This window comes from Notamacropus eugenii, chromosome 3 (assembly GCF_028372415.1).
Source record: "Notamacropus eugenii isolate mMacEug1 chromosome 3, mMacEug1.pri_v2, whole genome shotgun sequence".
Lineage (NCBI taxonomy): Eukaryota > Metazoa > Chordata > Mammalia > Diprotodontia > Macropodidae > Notamacropus > Notamacropus eugenii.
Genome location: NC_092874.1, coordinates 301,470,865 through 301,495,220, shown reverse-complemented (window position 1 = coordinate 301,495,220; position 24,356 = coordinate 301,470,865). Strand labels below are relative to the sequence as shown.

Below are 24,356 nucleotides of genomic sequence, written 5' to 3'. Positions count from 1 at the left end.
TGACAATTACATTGTAAGGAAACACCATATTGAAAGACTCAGATTGGTGCAGTGGCCACCCACAATCACAGAGGACCAAAAATGAAGCAGGCCCCCACCAGCTGACTGGAATGGGACAGGTGGGACCAATGCAGGAATTTGTTTTACTGGACTATTCACATTATGAGGTTTGGGGTATTTTTTTCCTTCCTTTTCAATTGCAAGGGGTGGGGAAATGAGGAAAAGGAATAGAGTTGCCAAAAAAGGAAAGCAAGAGGGTCATTGGGGCCTTTTTTGTTTTAATACCCAGAAAGAAGCTCATCAAGACAGCTTTGAAAGTCTCAGGTTAAGTTTATTGTGGACTTTTTTTTAAAAAAAGCAAACTGTACATAAAAGAGTTTCATGCACAATCCTTTTCCACTTCGCTGCATATGGAAGGACTCACTCTCTTGTTTTGTTTTGTTTAAGTTCAGAATTAAAAGAAACCCAGCTTCTACCCTCCTGTTGGATGGCATCTTGAAAGCTTTGCCTCAGGATGGTCCTTAGAGGACTTTGCCTTTACAGAATTTTGCTGGTTCTGGAGGTGGAATCTTGGACCAGGAATCTGGGGATCCAGACTCTACCTCTATCTTGCTGTGTGACCTTGGGCATTTGCCCTCTCTGGGCTTCACTTCTAACTGTATAATGAAGGGGTTGAATGGGTGACCAGTAGGGGCCTTTCAGCTCTTTTTTTAATGAGTTTTTCTCCCCGGAAAAGTTGGCAAAAACTACCTTCAAGCAGGCTTCAGAAAGTGAGTCTGAATGAAGCAGGAGAAATCTCAGTTATACTAACTAACTAGCATTTGGAAAAGGAACAGGGGACGTCAAAGCTGGGAGGACCTTGGAACAGAATGTCAAAGCTTAGAGGGGCTTTAGGACAGAAATTCTCAGATCTGTGGAGAATAGTTCCATTTTTACATGTGGAGATTAGCCCTAACTTGTCCAAGGGGACACAAAGTACAAAGTAGAGATCAGAACCCAGGACTCCTATCTTCCCAAGTAATAGGGCTCATTCCTCTAGACAATAGTTTATGCCCCTTCTTGTATCCTAACCCTAGCGAATGACTAAAGACTTCTGCTAAGAAAGCTTTTGTCGCAATCCCTGCAGTTCAGCCCTGGCTCAGTATAGGTCTTCATTATTGCTGCTGTGCAGGATTGGGTAGGCAGAGCCAATATGGTGGCCATGGCGGCAGACCACAATCTGCAGCTCATACTCCTCAATGCGTACAAGCACCCGAGTGACCTTTTCCTGGGACTGCAGGAACACAATGGTGAAGAGGGCAAATTCAAACTCAGGGCTCACGCCCAGGAAAGTGCTGCCCACAGGTTTCACCAAACCCTTCCAGCTGAACTGAAGGTTCAACACCTGGTCCTCTTCATCAGGCTGGGGTTAGGAGGATAGAAAATGTTAGAAGTCCCTCCCCATTCTGTTATTCTATGTCCTAAGATCACTCTGAACCCTAATAGTCCATGTTCTAAGATTCCTCCAACCTCAATTCACAAATAGGGAAACTGAGGCTTAGAGGGGTTATGTGACTTACACAGCTGGCAAAGGGCTGAGGGAGGATCTGAACCCAGATATTCTTGACTCCAGGTCCAGTTCCATATAAATGTCAGCTGCTTTGGCTTTGTTGCTATTGTCCCTCTGTACCCCCACCCTCCCCAGTAAAAGATAGGCTCTTTGAGGACAGCGATGTTTGTTTGGGGCTTTTTTAAAATCCACAATGCCCAGATACCAGAGAATGTTCCTTCAAGGCACAGCTCAGATACCACCTACTCCAGGAAACCTCCTCCTACTCATCGAACACCCTCAGTTCTAGACTTTCTTGTCATGTTCTCTGCTTCATGTCTGAACTCTGGGCACCCTCACATCTCTAGCACAGGACCTGGCACCTGGGTCACTGCACTCTTTTGGAATGACTAGCTTGCATCCTGGAGAACACATGATAAAACATACTTCCATCTTCTTGACAATGAGGTGGGATGCCAAAGGAGCAGGATGCCCTGTCTGCCACCCAATATGGTCACTGGATTTTTGCTACAAAGGAGCATTCAGTGGGGAATGTGTTGGGGAAATACTAACGTAAAGAATAAAGACGCCAACAAAACATCAAACAAATGGCCACTTACTGAATTCAGCTACAATACGTTTCCACCAGGGGTTAGGTAAGTCAGCAATGTAGCCCAAGCATCCTGGGCTGCTCCACTTTTGAGCAGCGTGACTTAGGGCAAATCCCTTCCTCTCTCCAAGCCTCAGTCAGCCCCATCTCAGAAATGGGGACAATTGCACTCAAAGGGGTTTTGTGAACAACACATGTTACAATGCACCTGAAAGTACCTTGGGAGACAGAATAGTGACCTGGAGATAGAGAGAGAGGCTATTTTACAATCCTCAGGTGAGTCTCAATTTCAGCCCCTTTCCTGGGGCCAGTGGGAGCTGGGAGCTGTCCAGGGCATGGACAGCTGAGCTGGGAGAAAACTGGATGAGAGGCGACCCCTAGAGGCCAAAGGCCACCTCGCATCAAAATTTCTAGACACCTGCCTGAACTGGCTGGATTCGGATTCTCAACATCTGTCTTAACATCTGCTTGAATCCTTCACCTCCTCCACTTCAATCCATCCAGCATTTAGTAAGCACCTTCTGTGTGCCGGGCATCAGGATTGCCCCCAAGGAGTTTGTTTGTATTGGAGGTTACAAGATAATAGTAAAAATGATGGTAAGCTCTAACGTTGGTAAAGCAGCCTGTGTGTCATTACTGTTCCCTACAATTCTAGGAGAGGAGGGCACCTGACCTGAATTTTGAAAGAAAGTAAGTAAGCGACAAGGAGGCTCAAGGGAGACCTTGGAGGGGCTGGGAGGTGGAAGGCTGAGTTTTGGGACAAATCATCTTGGTATACCCTGTTCCTTCAAGGGAGAGGAAATACTGATGAAGAAGGGAAAGAGGGGGAAGAATAAGAGAGAGAGGAAAGAGAAAAAGAAAGAGAAGAGACAAGGAAAGGGGTAAGAAGCTGGAGAGAGAGGATGGGAGAGAGGAAAGAAGAAAGAAGGAGGAGGGAGAGGAGGAAAGAAAGATGTAGGAAGAAAAAGGAGGGAGATGAAGAAAGAGGAAAGAGGGAGAATGGGAGAGAGAAGAGAGGAAGAAATAAAAAAGAATAGAGAGAATAGAAAGGTGAAAAGGGAGGAGGGAAGAGAGAAGGGAAGGGGAGAAGGGAAGAGACAGGACAGAACAGAAAGGAGGAAAGAGGGAAGGCAGAGGGAAGAGGCCAGCCCCCCAGAGTTCCTGGACCCCTGCCCAGCCTGTTCACCCGGCTCTTGTGTCGTCTGGCCACGTAGCCTTTGTAATCGATGTTTCCCCGCTTCTCCTGAAGGTAGAACTGGACCCAGTTATGGAAACCCAGGATGTCTTGTCTTCGTCGAGTTTCACCCACAAATACATGCTCAAAACCACAAGAATCAGGCCTATGGAATCAACATAGAACAGGTAAGGCTCCTGGGCTCCTCAGTCTGTACCCTGTGACTTGAAGGAGTTAGATGGTGCAGTGGGTAGGGCGCTGGACCTGGAGTCAGGAAGATTGAAGTTCAAATCTGGCCTCAGACACTTACAAGCTGGTAAGTCATTTAATAGCTCCCTGCCTCAGTTTCCCTCTTTGTAAAATGGGGATAATAATAGCACCTGTTTCATAGGGTTGTGAGGATCAAATGAGATATTTGTAAAGTGCTCCGCACAGTTCCTGACACATAGTAGGTTTGTAATAAAGACTCTTCCTCCCTGGTCAGACTTCACATCACACCTGGGGGGCAGCAATCTTCTCCATCCCTGATGTGTTGGGGGCAGCACCTAAGGTGTGGTGACTTGGAGTGAGAAGGGACTGGGGTCCAAACCCCACCTCTAATACTTATTGGCTGCATGCTTCAGGGTGAGGATGTCACTTGAACAGTTCTGACCTGGGTTCCCCATCTGTAAAATCCAGGAAGTTAGCCACTTCACAGGGTGATTCTGAGAAAAGCAGCAAGGAAAGGTTTGTTGTGGGTGTTTTTATTACCATCATCCCATAGTGACCTTTGACCTTGGAGGGGGTCACCTTGGGACTGGCCTTGTCAGGAACCAGGTCCTGGGATGCAGGGATGCCCAGAGCCCTTGTCTGGAAAGGTGATCCATTGTTCTCTTGCTAACATGCCTGCCCCTATCTCTCCACCCTTGCCAGATCATAGGATAGAACTGGAATGGACCTCAGAGGCCAGCTAGGCCAGCTCCCTTCATTTTACAGATGAAGAAACTGAGGCAGGCAGAGATTAAGTGCCTTGCCCAGATACATACAGCTAGTATGTATCTGAGTCTTCCCGACTCTGGGCCAGGCACTCTACTTGGCACTGAGTTAGGCAGAAGTCAGAGGATCCAGGTTGGATATGGACCCCAGGAGCCATCTTGGCAAACCCACTCACTTGACAGATAAGGAAACTGAGGAACTGAGAAGGGAAGGAACAGCCTTCCCAAAGGAGTGGCAAAGTTTGGACTCCAGATCTCTCCTGACTCCTTTGGGGTCATCCAACTCCAGATGGTGAGGTCCTTGCTCAGTATTCCCTGGCTTCAGACTGATCTACATACCCTTGGCGGCCTTCCCGAGTATACAGCTGGAACCAGATTCTGTAGAGCTGAACCTTGAAATCCTTCAGGCTGGGCTTGGACCAATTTTTTCCCACCAGATACTGATGGGCCAGCTGGAAGACAGAAAAGGTGTGAACAGTGCAGGCTGTTACTCATTTCACAATCAAGGAGTCCCATGGCATGAAAGCCCACTTGAGGCAGCTTGGAAAAGTAGAGAGAACAGAGGATCTCACAATGGATCTCACCTCTGAGACTTAGTGCCTGTAACTTCTAACAAGGGGCTCTGAGACTCAGTTTCCTCATCTGTAAATATTGTAAGTACTCCTTTTAGCACCAACCTCACAGGGCTACTGTAAGGATGGCACTTTGTAAGTCCTTCAGTATTTTAGAAATGGGAGCTATAATCATTTTTAAGTAGGCAGAGGTGGTCTATTGTACCATCTCCCCCCAGCTCCAAGTGAACCTTAAAGCTGCCCCAAGCCCAAGGCCTCTGCTTTGAGTGTGTTCTTCAGGATTGGTCACAGGATAAGAGCATGTCCCAGCTGTAAGTAACCAGCAACCTCCTCTTTTGAAATAGGTGGAAACCCCCATTCCAGAATTAGGGTCATTGATTTCGAGCTGGAGACACCTGAAGGCTCATCTAGGCAGGAGAAAACTGAGTTTAAGTGACATACCCCAGATTAGACAGCTAGAAAGTGTCCAAGGCAGGATTTGAACCCACATCTTTGGGTTGCAAATCTAGAGCTCTTTCTACTACACTGCGCTGTTCTTCCCAATGTTTTGTCTGTCCCCTTCAGCCCTGATCTGCCCCTGGGCTCCCTCTCAGGGCCACACTCTCTGTTCATTGGCTGGACTTATTTCAGGGCTGCCACTGCCCTGACCTGCAGAACACCATTATAATCCTCCCAGGGACCACTAGTAGAGCTGAGCACTCAACTGGGCACCAAAGAGACCTCAGTGCAAATCATGCTTCTCACATTTAAGAGCTGGTTGACCTTGAGCAAGTCACATCTGGAGAATGAGGGGATCAGAACCTCTGGTCTCTACAGCCCCTCCCAGTGCTGAGAAATTGGAACTCCTGAAAGGCAGGGAAGGACTTGGTCTCATCTCGCCTTCCCACAGTCCTCAGTGCTCAGGGACAAAACTGAGCATGTGCAGAACATTTCACGGTTTGCAGGGTCCTCCTATAAATATCATTTCATTTGCTCCTCATACAGCCCTATGAAGCAGGTGCTATTATTACCCCATTTATGTCATTTAATTATGAATTATAATAATTTGATAATAAATGCTAGTTATCACCCTATTTAAATAATTTATAAGTTATAATAAATTGTAATAATTTCATAATTATTAATAATTATGTGCTGATTATCCCCATTTAATTAATTTAATGATAAATTATAATGTAACAAATCATAATAATTTAATAAATGCTTGTTATTATTATTCCCATTTAAATAATTTATAAATTATAACAACCAATTATAATAATTTGAGAAGTGCTGGTTATTATCCCCATTTAAATAATTATAAATTATTATGTAACAAATTGTAATAACTTTAAGACGTGCTAGTTACGGTTGTCCCCATTTTGCAGACAAAGTTATTGAGGCCAGCGGGGGTTGGGAGGCTTGCCCAGGGATCACACAGCTAGGAAATATCTAAGGCAGGATTTGAATGAGTATCTTCTTGATTTGAATCGACCTTCTGTACAAGCTGGATGTCTCAGCTCTGAGCTCTGGAAACAGTAGGTGCTCAATACAAGTTTACTGATATTTGAACAAATGAATGAGACTTAAATCAAAGGGAAGAACTGGGAGGAGGTGGGAAGGGATAGGCCTCTGCTGCCCAGGCCAGGCCCTGGTCTCACCTTCATCACCTCCGTCTCTAAAACAGCATCCAAGAATTGGTTGTTTTCTGCTTCCTCCTCTGGGGTCACGACTTCTGCTATGCCCGTTGATGCTTCATAGTTATCCAAAAGGGAGGTAAAAGCTGCCAAAAGAAACCCAGAGACCCATCTCACTGGGGCAAAGAGGGCAAGGCAGGGAGCCCCTCCATAAACAATGGAAAGAAATCCCAGGATCTAGTCTCGGCCCTGAGCTGGGCTGCTACTGCATGGCGTTGGACAAATCTACCCTTCTGAGCCTTGGATTCCTCATCTGTGAACTGAGGACAAGAGAAATTCCTTCCTAGGAGCATTGTGAGCAGAAAATGAAGGAACTTTTGAAAGAAAAATCAAAAGCATCTGACCAGTTACTTAAGCCTGAACCAAAGCCACATTTTTCCAGCCAAAAAAGGAGGACCCTGATCCCTGCCCCATGACCCCTTTATTCACGGGGCTAAATGAAATAACAGATTGAAAGTATTTCAAAAACTTAACATGCTGTGGGCCAGGAGGCTGTGTGTGGTAATCCTCTTCAAGTCTGGTCATCATTTAGGAGATAAGTCAGTTGGCCAAGGTTGGATACGTTAAGCAGCATCAGAAGTAGTACATGTATATGTAATATGTGTGTGTGTGCATGTGTGTGTGTGCGTGTGTGTGTGTGTGTATGTAATACGCAGAGACTCCGATGGGGGCTCGTGAATACACTGCCAGTGAAGGGTAAGCCCTGAGAGGGCCTGCCCAGGACAGAGACTGCAGATATAGGTCTGGTAATGTATCCAATGCCCAAGGACCAGGATAGCTAAGCTGGAAGTGCAGCCCACTGAGTGGGGAGGTGACTCTTACCTGCAAAGGTCTTGGTGCTCTGTAACCGGGCCTCATTCACCCAGAGGAAGAGAGCTTGAGAAGCATGATCGACAGCTCTGTGGATACCTTGTGGGACAAAATCTGCCTTTCCCTAAGAGGGGAGGAAGGAAACAGAGAAGGGGCAATAAGGCCTTTGGTTTAGGAATTCCTGGCATTGGCCCAGCCCCAGGACCCTTTCTGTAGCAGAAAGTACTGGATGTTTTCACAGAGGGGCAGGGAGATGCTCAACCTGCAGGATCCCTCCACCTAAATATACCACCATTACAGCACCCATCCACTTCCCTGTTCCCCTTCCATCAGGCCCCATTGTAGGAGTCACTTTCATTCTCCATCTCATCTTCCTCTTCTCCTTTGAATGCTTGGCCCAAAGTGGAGTCTGGTTTTCCCCTCCAAAGCTAGCAGCTCTTTTTTACCCATGCTCAGTTGCACAGGGCCTGGAGGAGGAGCTAGCAGGGGCTTCCAGGCTCTTCCTCTTCATCCATTATCTCTCCTCCTTTGAAGTTCAGGTCATCTGATTACAATGCCCTGTCCCTGTCCTGGTCTTACACACCTTCCTACCTTCTTTCTTCCCTGCAAACATAAGTAGGTAAGAAGAGATTATCTTGGATGTCCTTTCCATTTCTTAATAGTCTCTGATCCTATGACCTGAAGGTTCTAGAGATGGGTCTTCTTCAAGAGAATAATAATTATGGGCATGAAGTTCTGGGCAGGGGACACCCAAGTGGAGCTGCTAAAACTCCGCCCTTTGGCAGATAGTTTAGAGGACACTGACAACACCTTCTAGAGGCAATTCCTCCACCCAGTCTTCCTAATTACACTGTGGGTATTTGTGGGAGCATGTGCAGCAGGGCTATGGAAGGAGCGGTGCGTTACTTTTGTTCATTCGGTAAATGCCTTTGCTTTGAGTTAACTGAATCAGTTGACTGACTATTGAAAGTGAATGAATCAGTGGGGGCTAGTTTGAAGCATTCTGACCCACACAACCCCCTGAACCTGCAGTAGTTGTTCTTGGTGGGGAGGATTATCCCAGAGGGGAGGCTCACTCTGCTTGGACTCATCCACCATGTGTCTTTATTCCCCTATCCAGGTCAACCTCTACAGGGAACCTGTGCATTTCTGCCTTCCTCCTGCTAACTGGTCTAATCTACCACTGTTGTCTTCCTCTGGCCCAGCTCCACCCTGCATAAGTACTTTCCTCTAGTCCAGGGAACCCCCTGGAAAGCATCCCAAATTGCACCTCCTTCCCCCAGGCCTCAAATGAGTACTTTCTCCCATTCCACTACTAGTGTTTGCCTAGGAAATTATTTCTAGCTAAGACTTTACTATATACAACCAAGTATAGCTCAACTCAACAAGCATTAATTAAGCACCTACTATGTTCGAGGCACTTTGCAAATATTATCTGATTTGATCCTCACAACAACGTGGGTGTTCTTATTTTCTCTGTTTTATAATTGAGGAAACTGAGGCAGAGAGAGGTTAAGTAAAGCTAAGGTTCCCACAGCTAAGAAGTATCTGAGGCTGGATTTGAATTCAGGTCTTCCAAACTGTAAAGTTCAGTACTCTAACCACTGTGCTGGGGATATAAAAAGGAAACACTCCCTGCCTTCAAGAAGCTTACATTGTCCTGAGGTGATACAAAGTATACATAGGTCAATGAGATATAAGGTAAGAGCTGGTGAAGATGGTCTCTAAGGTCTCCTCCAAACTCTGTGACTGGGCTCCCAGCCTCTCTTTGTCCTCAGCCCTCAAGACTTCCATATTCACCCAGAGGAAGGTCTGACCTTCCAGGCAAACTCTCAGGCTCCTCTGCCTCAGTGCACCTGGGCCACCTCCATGACCTTGATCATGACTTTGACATTCCCTGCAGTCCCCTTCACTTCACTCACCCCTACCCTTGCTCCAGTGAAACCCATTCTCTGCCCTCCTTGGCACTTCCAGTCCCTGCAGATTTGGTATTCAAAGTTGAGCCAGGCTAGGCGGTCACCTAGACCTACCCCTTCCTGTCAGAGTGAGATAACAGGGCCTTCATGGAAGGGGAGTCCAGGACAAAGCTGAATTGAGGGTCAAAGGGGAGCAGAGCAATTTCCACTGTCCTGTCTCCTGGGGCCTAGGAGGATACACCTCCTAGGCACCAGAGTCCTCAGACAAGAGATTGGTGGTTGACCTCCTCCAGCACTGGCTAGGCCCACCACTGACCATTGGCAACACTCACCTGCAGGGAGATGGCATAGTCTCTGCCAGGCCCAAAGCGGTTGACGTCAGCATCCCACAGTTGGTTGAAAAGTTTGGAGAGTTCATGATTTAAAACCAGCCTGCAGGAAACACAGAAGCAGGTTTCTAGATCAAGCACTCAGAGGGTCTGGCAGGGTGTCTGTACTGGCTTAGAAAGTTGGGTTTGGAGTCAGTGGAACTGGGTTTGAATCTTGGCTCTGCCACTTAGAATGATCTAGGAGTAGTTACTGAGCAGCTTCTCTGAGACCTGTCTGTAAAATCAAATCAGACCAGACAGGTAGGTAGTGAAAGTCATCCTTTCACTAACACCAGAATCTTAGCACCCATTCCTCTAGTTTCCATAGCTTTCTCTGGGTTCCTCCTAGCCCTGACATTTCCTGTTCTGAGGCCCCTTCCAGCCCTGACATTCCTTGTTCTCAGTCACCTCCCAGCCCTGACATTCCCTATTCTGAGGCACTTCCCAGGCATGACATCACCTGTTCTCAGATGCTGAGGCAAACAGATTCAAGAAGGGGTAACCCTGAGAGATTTGGGGTGGTTTAGTAGAGGTGGGGGGCTGTTGGTAAGGAATGCGGAATACCCAGTCTGGCATGGCCTAATGGCTTGTGTTGACTGTGGTGTGAGTTATAGGGCGGGGGATGTTCTGGGAGGCTGGCATCATTTAAAGCATCTGAAAGCATCCAAGGGGGCGAGAGGTGGCTGGCTGTAGTTTCACTAGCACATTCTTAGTGCATTTGGCTTCAGGCTGTTAAAGGACTGGTACAGCTGGTTCCAGGAATCTTACCCCTTGTGTATACTTCATTATTTGTTCTTGTCACGGTTAGATACGCACTAAAGGGAATTTTTTATAGTCCCCCACAAGAGAGGCAGCCTGGCTCCTGGGTCAGGGGACTTCCAGGAGGCCCAGGCTGTCTGGGCCTCGTGCCCAGTGCCTGATCTTGACGGCAGTGAGAAAGGGCCCCAGCAGCATGTCAGAGCCAGAGTCCTGGCATGAAAGGCCCTGGGAGGAAGTCCTGGACCCCCCCCCCCCCATAACCTCCCTTCTTTCTATTCTCCAAGACCTGACAGCCTGCCCTACCCAGAAGCTGGTATTTGGCAAGGGGAGTACTATGTCCCCTCCCAGCCCAAAACCAGTTCAACAGAGCCCAGTCCAGAAAAGGGCCCAGGTCCCAACCCTACAAAAACCCAAAGTCATGGGGAGGGGGATTCCCTGATGGGCCTGGCCTCCTTACTGCTAAGCCAAAGCACTAACCACTAGCCTTCCAGTCTTTGAGAGAGCCCCAGGAAGGAAAGCACTAACAAAGAGAGCCTGGGACCCCAGAGGGAGGCCCTCCACCACTCTCATTGGATAAAAAAGGAAACTGAGGCTCAAGGAGGTGAAATGACTTGCCCAAGAACCATACATTCAGAGTAGAAAGGGGACTCAGGCTATCTAGTCCAACACCCTCATTTTACAAATGAGGAAAGAGAACCCAGGAAGGGTAAGTGATTTACCCAAGAGGGAGAAAGCTAAATGACCATCTGCCTGAAATCTGATCCTGCCAGGACCCCTCCCCACCCCATGGGCTGGAGTAGAGAACATCCATCCCACCCTTCAGGGTCCAGCAAATGCCACCTTCTCCACTAAGGCCTCCTGGTTTCCCCATTGTCCCCATCCTACTTCCTTCCCACCTCTGTTTCATACAGGGAGAGAGCATGGTATGCTAGAAAGAGCATTTGATTCTTGGAAAGGCCCTGGAACCGAATCGTGTCTTCATCGTTGTTCATTACCTGTGTGACTTCCCATCTCAGGCCCACCCTGGACTCCCTAGGTATTATCTCTTGTTATTTCATATGTCTCTGCAATTTTCAGATTTACAAAGAGTTGCCCTCACAACTGTTAGGTCCATTTTACAGAGGGCGAAACTGAGACTCAAAGAGGAGAAGCAACTTGCTCAAGGTCACAAAGCAGTAGATGCCAGACCAAACCCAGCTCTTCAGCCCCCTCCAAAGCCTGAGTTCCAACACCAGGAACTATGGGGACCTTTGCATCAAAATGGATGTCACAGCCTTCTGGGAGCTACTGAGAGAAAGTCTTTTCAAAGATTGACTTACCTTTCAAAGCTTTCATGAGGGTCCCAAAAGGCAACTGGGGGAGGGGCTGGAGATGGGAAGGAGGAAAAGAGAGGTGGCTTTGGGAGGGGTGAAGAAAGGATAGAGAGGTATGGGGAGAGAGACTGGAGGGGAGCCTGGAGGCTGGTTAGAAGGTTTTAGGGGGTGTTTGACAAGGGCTTTGGGGGAAGCTGGGGGAGGAGATTAGGAAGGTGAACAGAGAAGGGTAGGGTCTCCATGTGGACTGTTTAGCTGGGTGGAGCCCTGGCTCTCTAGGAGAAGCTGGACCAGAATCTTTCCCAGGAAGGTGAGCTGAGGCCCCGGCCTTGCCCTCGGTCCCCGGCCCTGGCCCAAGGCTCTCTTACCCGCTCGACATGGTGAGAGGAAAGGAAGCCCGGTGGAACCCAAAAGAACCTCACCAGAGGGGTGGGTTGCCAGAGGCTCAGGAGGGAGCTGGCCCGCCCGCGCTCCACGAGATCCAATCAGAAGCCACAGGACGGGAGAGAAGACCAATCCCTTAGTGCCCCGTCTGCCTGGCCGCCCCCCTCCCTACCCTCTCCCCAGCTCCACAGGTAGGTGGAACGCCCAGCCAACTGTTGCTGCAGCGTTGGGGCGCCACACCTGGGCAAGCCTGGAAACCGAGTGGGCACGAAATCTTCAGAAAGAGAAGAGAGGGACTTTGGATGTCCTTCACCTGGCCAGGTGGAGATCGCTCTCCAGCCTGCACCTGGGGGCACCTGGAAAGTGGGGGAGCTTGGGGGTGGGGAGCTTCACCGAGCCGCACCCCTCACACCTCGAGACCGGGGAGAAGCCCGGGTCCCGGGGCCGCTATGAAGAGAGAAGTCTGTGTCTGGTCGTGCCCTCCGCACGGAACCACAGAGGGAATTCGCCTACTTTGCCACCCTGGGAACGGGATGGTGAACCGCGCTGTGGCGAGGACGCGCTGCCCAGGGACTTGAGGAGGCAGGGAGCGGGGTGAGGAGAAGGGACGTCTGGTGCTAAAGGAAAGAAAGGCTCTGGGGACTAACGGGCTTCCTTCCCCCTCCCGCTTCCTCTGCCAGGCTGCCTTCCTTGCTGCTCCATCTCTATCCATGACTATTGTCAATTACTATTGACAGAGGGACCACTGCTCTGAATTTTCATTAGAGCTGGCATTTACATCGATCGCCCTTTTCATGCATTATCTCATTTGGTGCCCCAAAACTCCACTGAGGCAGAGCTATCCCACACCCCACCCTTCGTCGGTCAGTAGAGTTTTTGTGAGTGACCAGTGTGGAAGAAAGGAAAGTCACGTGTGAAGAGATTGTTCTTATAAAGATTAGTTTCTGCAGAAACATCGTCTAAAAAAAGCCATGTAGTCATTGAACTTTAAATGTATTTATCAGTTAATCTAGCACTTGCCATCAGATAGTAGAAAAATAAATATTTTATTTGTTAACCAGCTATTATTGGTTAGATGGCCAAAAATAAAAAAATGAATTTCTATCTCTCAGCAAAAGATTGTAAAAGTTTACCATTCTCCACCTAGCACTGCGCAAGAGAACGTTTTTCAGTTATTGTTTTAAATCAAAATGCAGAAATAAACTTGAATCCTAACTAGATGTAAGGCTGTTTGTCTGGTAAGGAGATAAAAATCACAAACCTTTGTCCAATAAAAAAGCCCAACATGGAAATAAAATTTATATATGATGATTATACCTGCTCAACGTCCATTACTGCCAAGGTCTAACTTATTTCATTAAAAATGTTCATTTTTAATACAATTTGTAAGGATGAATTTAATATGAAGTTAATAAGCATGAGGTCTCGCTGGGTTGTTTCTTTTAATTCTTACAAAATGTCCTGTATAAAATGTTCACAGTTATGTTATAATCACACCTTTATAATTTTGTATTTAAAGCTTTCATAATTACAGGTAGAATAAAATGTTATATTTTATCATTTTAATTATATATCATAAATTATAATTTGGAACTTTGAAGGGCAAAAATGATTACTGTAGTTATTATGAGCTCCTAAAGAATGTCCCAGCATTATGAGTAGTATCTTCCTGCTTCTGGGGCTTTACACTATATATTTTTTCTATTGAAAAGAGTTCACAGAACTACAAACTTTGGGAACCACTGGACTAGATGATCTCTCTGCTGCATCCCAGAGCTCAGCCAAAGATATTTATTAGCTTCTGATGTATTGACCTTGTCTGTCTGCATGTGAGAAGCTCTGTGGTGACTGGTAGTGGTAATACAAAGATAGAACTATACCTTAGATGCTACACACTCTTCCCCCCTGAATTAACATGAGAAACAAGAAAGTTCTGTTTTCCACAGTCCTAGGTGATGAGTTTCGACCTAGCATGGACAGGTTAGAGGTCAGAAACTACTGCGCAGGTTCAAGGAGCTGTGTGAGGAAAAGCCTGTCAGAGAGCACATGAAGTCACATGGCCAGGGAACAGTATCGTGGGAGATCCAAAGTTCGGAAAACAGTATAAGAAGCCCCATCTTTCTGAATGTGTTGTAGTCGTCCTGTAACCATACTGGGGAGGCTACGTAGAGATTAATAAAAGCATTCCTGATGTCACAGCAGGTACTGCTCTTTGTTTAAGGTGAGCATGTTTCTCACTATTGGGGGCTTGTTAGACAGGTTCACTTATTAACTCAATTAACAACCTAATAGCATCTATAAAAGTAATCTAAGAGACAGAATGGGTAGCTAGGTGGTGCAAGTGGATAGAGTGTTGGGCCTGGAATCAGGAAGACCTAAGTTCAGATTTGGCCTCAGGTACTCACTCTCACTAGCTGTGTGATCTTGTGCAAGTCACTTAACCCTGTTTGTCTCACTTAAATCCAATTCACAGCAAGTCATCACTCACTTGTGATGTCATTGGTCTTCAAAAATGAAGGAAGAACACTCAGTTTCCTCATCTCTAAAATGAGCTGGAGAAGGAAAGTATCTTTGCCAAGAAAACCCCAAATGGGGTCATGAAGAGTCAGACATGACTGAAAATGATTGAACAATAAACAGATATAGGAAGTAATAAGGTCTCTGACAGTCCAGGCAGCTCAGGTCAGGAGCAAACTGAGGGAGTCCCACTGCTTCCTCTCCCAATTAGGGCCTAAGGAGCTGCTGAGAAGGTTCGGACTGGGGATCTAGAAGATTCGAGTTTCCTTTCCCACCCTACCCCCCATTACACCCAATCGAATGTTGAGTTTCTCAATCTGCTTTGCTTTTCCCATTTCTTTATCTTCTGGTTTCTAACACAATGCAGGGCACTGAGTGGTCACTTACAAGTGCTGGTTGGATGGAATTCCAAAGCATTCCTGACAAAGAGTCTTCAGCTTCTGCTTGAACATCTTGAGATGAGGATCTCAGTCCCTCCTAAAGCAGCCTGCTCCCTTTATGGTAGGTCTAATTGTTAGGAAAACATTCCCTATGTTGAGCCACAATCCGCCTCCCTGAGTTTCAGGCTCACACAGCTGAAAACTAGACAATCTTGTGAAGCCCCTCCCCGGGGGTCCTGGGTCTTCGGACTCAGTCAGTGAGCAGGTTTTCCAAGTGACCGTTGCTGGGCTGGGATTCAACGGCTAATTGGAGCTTTGGAGGACTACAGGGGCAGGGCCCCAGCTCTGACCTGCTGTGGAGGCATCCAGGTGCCAGGGGATACTCAAGGATGTTGAGTGATCTCTGCCCCTCCCTCTTCTTCTGTCAACATGTGGGTGGGAATCCCTCTAGGTCATAAAACTAACTCTCACTATGCATCTGGGGCCGTACCTGGAAGGCAGAATGTCAGGGGGAACTGAGTTATTCATATCTCTTGGATAGACTTTCGTTGTAGAATTTTAGTCCCTGGGATGTTACTGATGTTTTCCCTGAACCCTTTGAAATCAGTTATTCTAACACCTAAGTGAATGTCAGACTATTTTCCTCTCTTCTATCTTAAATTATAAGATTTAATGGTCACTGACCCCCTATACCCCAAAGTGCTGATCATTTCCAAGTCAGTACTTGGTTCTTCCTTCTCAGTGAGAATCAGGCACAAAATAAAATTTTCCCTGGTTCGTTTCTCCACCTTATGAAGAATGAATTAATTATTGAGGCACGTGAAGAAAATATTAGCTGTTGTGCTTTTGGGAGGGAGGAAATGAGAGAGAGAGAGAGGAGACAGAGACATAGGAAAGGAGAAAGGGGAGAGAGGAGGAGAAGAGAGAGAGAAGAGGAAGAGAAAAGATGAAGAGAGAGGAGAATAGAGAGGGAAAGATGGGGGAGAGAGAGAGAGAGAGAGAGAGAGAGAGAGAGAGAGAGAGAGAGAGAGAGAGAGAGAGAGAGAAGGGAAAGGGAGGGGAGGGGAGGGGAGGGGAGGGGAGAGTTCCCAAAGATGTCAGCATAATTGAAGTGTTTCTCCACTTTAGTGTCAGACCTGTGATGTTTTCTCATCTATTTCCTCTTTCTGTGCAGGTTGTCTGTAGTTTACTCTGATGAAATGGTCATTCTTGTTCCTGCCTCTTCAGATGCTCTCCACCATGCTTCCCCTTTGTGGCTCCTGGATTTTTTCACTGAAATATATCTTCTTTATTTACAAGGAAACTCCATTCTTTTGCTTCTCCTTTTACCCTCCTTTTTTGCCCTTATTTCTATCTTTCTCTTTCTGCCTATACTTTCTTTTACCTTACCCAGATTTTTTTTTTTGAGGGGAGGTACCTTTTTGAAGCATTCTTCATCTTTATTTTTAAAAAAGTATTGATGCCTTTAAAAAAAACAAACAAACATCACTCTCCTTTCTGGATATATGTGACACCACTGTCCTCAGCAGAAATGTCTGGAGCTCAGATCTATCCCCACCTACATTCAATGGGATAGATAGCCAAAGTCACACCAATCAAAAGGAAAAATAAGCAAAACTGACCAAACACAGTGATTGATAGAGTATGCCACACTGTGTCTCCATAGCCCACCACTTCTCCAACGGGAAGGTTTTTAACTATATTTTTCAGAGATTTGGCAGTTCAGTTTAATTTACTCTGCATGGTTATGTGTAAGATGCTATGCTGTCCTTGACCTCAGAGAGCTTACCTTCTAACCTGTGGTATTCTCGGGGAAGGGGGAAGATTGAAAACTCTGTGCTGGAATTTGGGAACTGGCTAGATGGTATAAATAGTTCAAAGTCATCTTTGAGGGGGGTCTCCAGTGGAGTGCCCTAGGGATCTGTACCTAATTCTGTGCTTTCAATCACTTGGATAAAGGCATAGACAGCGCACTCACTACCTCTGCAGACGGCACCAAAGTGGGAGGGAGAGCTGCCCCATCGCAGAGTCAAGATCCAGAGAGATCTTAGCACATTTGGATACTGGACTGAGATGACTTAGATGAAATACAATGGGACAGAAATGCAAAGCTTTATTTGTGCTCGGGCTCAGTGAATCAGAGGCAGTACATGATGCTGGGGAAGGAGATTCCAGCTTCGCAGCCATCTTGCTTCTGTTTCCTAACACCTGGATGATCTTGGGCCTCAGTTTCCTCCTTTGTAAAATCAGGGAGTTGAACCAGATGGCCTGGGAGGAACTTCCCAGGATCAGGTCCAGGAGTCATGGTTCTTCTGATTTTTCTGACAATCTTCTCTCCAGAAGATGGCGCCCTTGCATGGCTGCTCAGGTGTACCCCTTCACTATAGCTCTGCCATGAGAGGTCCTGGGTCCTTTTTGCCTGACTCAGTTCCCATCTGCCCCTTCCACCAGAGTCCTCCCGGTGTGACTCCCTCTTTCACCTCCTCTGAGATGGGCTGCCTTGCTCTCTCCACTGGTGTTCCTATTTCCTACCATCCTCTGGAGAAGCTGGGCTGGGCCATGCAGGTTAACCCTAGGTTTGGAGAGAGCATCAGCCCTAAAGTTATGAGGACTTGAGTTCAAATCCAGCCTCAGACACTTATTAGCTTTGTGACCTTGGGCAAGTCACTTAACCCTGATTGCCTTTAAAAAAAAAAAAAGGCATCATCAACCCTAGGAGGATTAGAAGCCCAAGAAAAGTGGGGCCAACTTGGAGACTCTGTCCAGAGCTAGGTGGGGGAAGGGGGTGGGGCTACCAAGGGAAAGGATTGGAGGTCAGTATATATTTTGTTCTGCTTGGCCCTAAAAGGCAGAATCAGGAGTATGTGTGAGCTAGGAAAGGGAAGGGGAATTGAAGAGGCAGAGACAGAGGCAGATTTCAGGCCCCATAAGATAAAACTTCCTAACAATTAAGGGCTGCCCCAAAGTGGAACAGGCTGCCTTGAAAAGCAGTGAGCTCCCCATCAAGGGGAAGCTGGATGTCTACATGCTGGAGAGTTGGAGAAGGGATTCTTAGTCGAAAGCATCATGGTCTTGGGAAAGAGGGATGAATCTCAGGTCCAAGAACTTGAGTTCAAATACTGGTTCTGCTATGACTTCCCCCCCTGCTGAAGTTCTCTCTCTGGAGAGTATTTTGCAGCCCCCTAAAGTCCCTCCTAGATTTTGTGTGTGTCTTGGATCCCTTTGGCAACTTGTGGAAGCTTCAGGGATGGGGAACCTTTGATCTTGAGGCACATGTGACCCTTCAGGTCCTCAAGTGCAGCCCATATGGTTTCAGTTAAAGGGCTGCACTTGAGGCACATGTGGCTTCAAGGTCTCAGGTACCCCATCTAGGCTCTAGACTCTTCCCACAAACATGTTTCTAAATACGTAGGATTTCTGAGGGAGCTGATCCTATGGAATCACAATTGTCCAAATAGACTTTTGAAAAATTCATGGTTACTAATACTTGCTCTAGATCCATGAACTCTGAACAATGTCTCTGCACATTTCTGGGCTTCAGTTTCCTTGCCTCCCAGGTGCCTCTCTAACCTGGGAGGCCCCTCTGAGCTCAGAGAGTCTCTGAGCAGGAGCACCCCAGGGTTGGCCTTAAAGCCCTATAGGCTCCTTCTTGTGAAACCATCTCTTTCCTTACTGTAAGGAACAGGACAGTCACCCAAACCACCAATTGAAAGCAGGGCTGGTGACTGGCAAGCAGGCTGTGGGCAATATAACCCTAGCCTGAACCCTGACTGACTGAAAGGGGAGAGCTTCAGCCTCTCTTAGAGAGAAAGGAGGTGGCAGGGAACTTACCTAGACTGGAGGGGGTGCTCATCACATCACACATTTAGCCCAACCTTCTCACTTCACAGAAGAGAAAAACGAGGTCCAAAGACTTGGCCAAGGCCATGTGGGTTGTTCACAACCTATGACACCTGAAGTTCAGAGTTCTTTATGATTCATCTCCTCTAATACCCTGAGGTTCCTCACCTGCTGGGGAAAACCTAGATCCCAATCCTGAGAGACATCCTGAGTCCCAAACACTCCCAGAAATGTTCTGATCATCAGGGCACATCCTAGTCTCCCTTATCCCCAAATCACACATTCCCTGGGCAATCCCAGAAACACCCTGGGTGGCTTATATCTGGAGGGATTCTGAAGATACTTAACACATCCTAGGTACCTCCTGGGTTCTGCTCTTGGGGACCTTGCTCCCAAAGCATACCTACTCACTCTACCTTCCCCCTATTGACAACTATGCCTCTCACACCTTAAAACTAGAACTGTGTAATAGATTGTGGTTAAGTGGGTCCAGATGCAAAGAAAATCAATATTAATAAGGAGGCAAGGTCTCTAGTGGAGTGCCAAAGGGATCTGACTTTGACCCTGTATAAGATATAATCAATTTGGTTGAAGGCAGAGATGACATGTGTTTTAGACCTGCAAAGGATACAAGGCTGGGAGGGAGAGCTCACCCACTAGATGACAGTCAGGCTCCAAAGTGATCTACAAAAAGGGAGACTAAGATGAGGCTGGCTAGCAGGCAAATAGAAATCCAAAAGAGATATATGAAATTCTGTCCCAGGACTTCAAGAAAGTAGCTGTTCTTCCCCAATAGATAAGTGGTCAAAGAATATGAACAAATACAAAGAATATGAACAAATAGCTCTCAAAATAAGAAACAAAATATTCACAACCATGTGAAAAAAATGCTCTAAATCACTAACAACAAGTTAGTATACAAATATATGTAATGATAAATAAATAAAAACAACCTTGAAGTTTCACCTCAAACTCTGCAGATTGACAAAAATGACCCAAAATGGCAATAATGCATGTTGGAGGGATGGTGGAGAGATGGGCACACTGGTGCATTGTTGGTGGAGCTATGAAACACTACAATCATTTTAGAAAACAATTTGGAATCAAGCCAATAAATGACCAAGCTATACATACCCTTGGGACTAGAGATTCCATTAGTGGCTTTTGCCCCAAGGAAGTCACATATTCCAAAGTATACGGAGTCCCCACATACTCCAAAATATTGATATCAGCATTTTTTTTTGGTGATGGTTAGAGAGATGCCCATCAGTGGAGAATGGCTAAACAAGCTGTGGTACGTGAATGGAATGAAACATTCCTGTGTTGTAAGAAATTTGTGTGCAGTGAATAAGGAAGCATGACCTGAACTTATGCAGAGAGTAAAGCAAGCAGAGCTAAGAAAACAGTATGTACAATAATGACAACAACGTAATGCAGTGAAGAAAAGACACCCCAAAATCAAAAGTAAATGTAACAAAATGATAAAGACCAAGCAGGACCCAAACGAAGAGGGCTGAGAAGAGCCCCAACCTATGCCTTGGTGCAGGTGGCAGGTCCACAGAGGTTACCATAGCACATGGTGACATCGTGTGGATTTGTTTTCTTCTCTAAAAGATACTATTTGTCATATGGGATGACTCTCAGGGAGCAGGAGGTGGAAGGATACTGGAGATGACTATGATGATGTAAGAAACAGGGGCATCAATAAAAAAACTTACTTTTAAAAAGTAGTTGTGCATGCCGAGAGATTGCTTGTAGGAGGTGCAGTTTGAAAGAAGTTGTTATGAAGAAGGCCTAGGGAGTATCAGTCTGAGTCAGCAGGGTAGGAAGGCAGATATAAACCGAGGCTGCATTAAGAGAAATAGGTGACCAGAACTGGGGTGTTAAGGGGATAAGGGTTTCATAGGGTGATAGAAACTTGGCATAAGAGAAGCCATTTCAAAGCCTGCCTCAGATGCTTACTTACCAGTGTGACCTCCATGGGTCTCAGTTTCCTCTTGTAGCATGAGGGGCTTGGACCCTATGGCCCCAGTCAGAGTACCTCTGAAATACTGTGCTCGATTCTGGGCAAAAAGTTGGAGAGTCTAGAGGTGGGCATTCAGGCTGGTGAAAGGATTAGAGACTGAACCTGGGAGCAACCATCCCAAAAAGTAAATGCACAGGCAGTAGGGGTGCTGAAACCTGCTCCACCTGCCTCAGGAAAGCTGATTGTTAAATGTTCAGGGTGAGCAAGAGTACCTCAGAAATGAACAGATGCTACAAATTAGAGTTTGGTTCATTGTTTTGTTGATAAGAAAGTGATGGAGAAAATGCTAACAAAGCTGATTAAACTTAATTAAGTGAACTGGTTGTTAAATATTTACCAGCATACCTCTAGGCTCTGGAGATATTGAGCCTGGAGAAAAGAAACATTTCCTGTTGATTCAGTCAGGGCAAAGGAGTGTCTAATGGACTCAATTTTACGCACAGGAAACTACAGCTCTGAAGCTCATGTTTGCTGATCTTTGAAATGGGCATAATAGTACTCATGGACACTGAGGGATCAGAGGATCTAAAGCTGTAGGTACCAGAAAAACATCTAGTCCAGGCCTGCACACCCTGTGGCCTGATCTAGTCTAACCTTCATTTTAGGAAACTGAGGCTCAAAAAGTGTAAGGGGATTTGCCTAAAGTCATGCAGCTAGGAAGTTGGAGGCAGGATTCAAACCCACATCCTCCACTCCCAAACCAGAACTCTCACTACTATAGCCCATCACCCTAAATATTGATTGGACTGGAATCAGAAGGACCTGAGTTCAAATTTTACCTTAGACACTTAGTAGCTGTGCAAGGAAGAAAAAGTTATTACATTACCCAAGAACAGTCCTAGAGCAAAGGCAGCAGAGTTTCCTGTTCTCTCTAAAGGAATGGTTGGGATGAGACAATCTCTGAGTTTTTTCCTCCCATGATTCCCTCCTCTTCTTTATTTCCCTTTCTCACTAGGCACCACCTCCCTTCTAGTCACCCAAGCTCAGACCCTGGACTCTTGGGGTTCACCTCTGCCCCTTCTTTCACCACCTCCACCCAGGCAGATGCCAATCCTGCTTCCTCAGGCTCTCTCCCACCTTCCCCTGGTCTCTGCCTACACAACCAGTGGCCTCCATGGGCTCCGCCTAGACAACGGTAGAGGGCTCCTCATTGGTCCCGCTGCATTCAGCGTCTCTCCTTTCTCTAGTCTCTCCTTCGAAGTGAGATTTGTAAAGCCGTCTCTCTTTCACTCCCCAGCTCCAGATACTCCTGCGGCTCCCTATGTCTTCTAGGCTCAAACACAAAAAAATGCCGTGGGCATAGAAAGCCCTCCGTGACAGGCTGCCCAGCTCTTCTCCCTTTTACATTCTCTTCAGTTGTAACCAAAAGACAGCGCGTCTGAAGCCCTGCTTCTTAGGATGCCCACCTTTGAACTGCCCGGTCTCCTTCCAAGCCCAGTGCTAGCTGGGTCCCGGAGCCTTTCCTCACCTCCCTGGTCCTTAGTGCCCCTGCCCACTCCCGTTGTTTACATCTTGACTTACTCCTTCCGTGCCTACATATCTGTGAAAGTGTGGGGATGCCCCCCCCGGGAGTGTGTCTTCATCTGTAGGTGCTGTCTCTCCCCTCCCCCTAATTAGACTGGGTGGAAACTGTTTTTACCCTTCTCGGTATCTCCAGTGGCCCAACACAGAGTAGGCGCTTCACAAACGCTAGTTGACTTGACTTAGCGGTCTGCCTAGCTGACAGACCTAAGGTACCCACCTTTGCTGGGCAGACTCTCCCATTTGGCAGGTGAGGAAGCTGAGGCTGGGATGGGGTAACCCGACAAGCGGGACCGGTCGGTCGGTCCCTCCTGGGCCTCCCAGGGTCGCCCCTTCCCGGGCCTCCCAGGGTCGCCCGGACCCCAAGCAGTCCTTTGCAGCTGTCTGGGCCCCGCCCTCCTTGAAGGCGGGGCCAGGGGCGGGAAGGGGTGCGACTTCCCAGGCTGTGGGGCGGCTCCGGCAGGCCTTAGGGAGTCTGGCCATCTGAACCGAGGCGAGTAGAGTGGTGGGCGACTCTTTCTGGACCGCGCCATGGGGAGCCAGCTGAGCACGGTAGGGAAGCCGGGAGGGAGGGGGGCTCAGGCTTCGGGGCTTGCTGTGGCCTTGAGGGCTCTGGACTTGGGGTTCGGGAACGGCCCTCCCCGGTCCCCAAAGCAGGGGGCTAGTGCTGGGGCGGGGAGACAGGAGAGGCAGGAGCGCCTTCAAAGGGGTCCCCGGGCACCGCCTTGGGGAGCTGGGCCTGGCGGCTGGGGAGGATCCCTTCGGCCGTGCCCTGCTCTTCCCTGGGCCCCGATCCCGCTCAGTGACTCATCTCTCCCCCCACCCTCCCCCACCCCACCCCCGTTCCCTGCTGCCCGGTCCGCATCTGCCTGGTCCCCGGCCGGATACCGTGTCCCGGGGGGGAGGAGAGGGAGTGCTGCTGTCTGTGCCAGATCCGCGCAGGCTCGGTCATTGCCCCTCTGCCAGCCTGTCAGAGGTGGGGGTTGGGCGAGGGGTGGCTATCCTGCACCAGCGGAGGGGCGTGCTTCCTCCTTCCTCCCCCTTAACCCCAAAGCTGCCAGAGCTGGCTCGGAAGGTCCATGGCCCAGCCTGGCCCTCCGGGTCGTACTCTGGAAGGAGAAACTGAGTCCTGGAGACTCAGTCCGAGGTCCCGCCCGGACAATGGAGAAGCCCCCAACCTCGGGCGTGGTACCCACGTCCCGGGCCTCCATCCTGGGTTGCCCTTGCTTGACCGCCCAGAGGCCTCTGCGCAGAGCAAGGCTTGACCGGCTCACAGAGCTCACATGTCCCCTCTTCGGGGTCCCCAGCACCACCACCACCACCCCCAGTCAGTGTCCGTCGACACCCTGTGCTTCTGGGGACAGCCGCCTGTCACTAGGCTGCCAGTTCCGAATGTCAGTTATTCTTAGCTCTCCCCCTCGGAGGCTGAGGCCCAGCCTCATCTGGCCTCTTTTATAATTTCCTCTGGAGGCGTCTCTTGCTGTGCTCGGGGGCCAAGCCGAGCTAGACTAGTCCTGAGGCTGAGGGGGACCCTGGAGGCCATCTCATCCAACCACCACCTCCTTCTACAGAAGGGGAAACTGAGGCACTCGCCCGAAGCGCAAGCAGCACTTGAGACCAGGGCTCTGCTTCTAATCTGGGGCTTGTTTTTGTGTCATCCATCATCCAAGTCTCTTCCATTTGACCGACCGTCCCCTAATCCAAACGGAATCGCGCCCCTGCCCTGCCCTCCGCAAACACTCCTTAACGCATTTCTCTCTAGACTGGGGGTGGGGCCGAGGGCGGGGCTGCCGTGCTGGGGGACTGGAACCCGAGTCTGTCTTCCTGGGCGTCATGCAGAGTCTTTACCCCGAGATTAGTCCTTCCTTCACTGTCCTGCTGAGCACACCACGTAGGGCTCGAGAGACCTGGCTTCCCGCCTCCCAGCAGCACACCGCTTCCCCCATTTTCTGGGCCTCTTAACCTCTTGAAATTTTACTTTACTGTTC

General features: G+C 48.1%; 3 protein-coding genes and 1 long non-coding RNA gene across 4 annotated transcripts in view; 2 read left to right on the top strand and 2 right to left on the bottom strand.

Moving 5' to 3' along the window:
• Positions 1 to 310: 310 nt before the first annotated feature.
• Positions 311 to 22,901, bottom strand: LOC140496513 (poly(U)-specific endoribonuclease-A-like). Its single transcript, XM_072596328.1, is given in 8 exon segments — positions 311 to 1,402; positions 3,325 to 3,478; positions 4,626 to 4,738; positions 6,499 to 6,620; positions 7,357 to 7,468; positions 9,593 to 9,692; positions 22,589 to 22,817; positions 22,820 to 22,901. Coding segments are annotated over 8 exon segments (1,176 nt in total). The 3' UTR covers positions 311 to 1,138.
• LOC140531112 (uncharacterized) lies at positions 11,567 to 16,275 on the top strand. Its single transcript, XM_072650242.1, has 4 exons — positions 11,567 to 11,684; positions 12,021 to 12,678; positions 14,969 to 15,102; positions 16,156 to 16,275. Exons 1-4 carry the CDS (start codon positions 11,567 to 11,569, stop codon positions 16,164 to 16,166), a joined length of 921 nt encoding a protein of 306 aa, XP_072506343.1. The 3' UTR covers positions 16,167 to 16,275.
• LOC140496515 (uncharacterized) lies at positions 18,817 to 22,582 on the bottom strand. The gene is made up of 4 exons (XR_011964284.1): positions 20,788 to 22,582; positions 20,540 to 20,668; positions 19,475 to 19,505; positions 18,817 to 18,934 (listed from the first exon to the last, which is right to left on the bottom strand). It is a non-coding gene; the product is annotated as an uncharacterized lncRNA (long non-coding RNA).
• Positions 22,815 to 24,356, top strand: part of CYB5R3 (cytochrome b5 reductase 3) — a 31,732-nt gene continuing 30,190 nt past the window's right edge. The window contains exon 1 of the mRNA XM_072596329.1: positions 22,815 to 22,920. Within this exon, the coding sequence (XP_072452430.1) occupies positions 22,900 to 22,920 (21 nt within the window). The 5' untranslated portion in view covers positions 22,815 to 22,899. The remainder of the gene's footprint in view (positions 22,921 to 24,356) is intronic.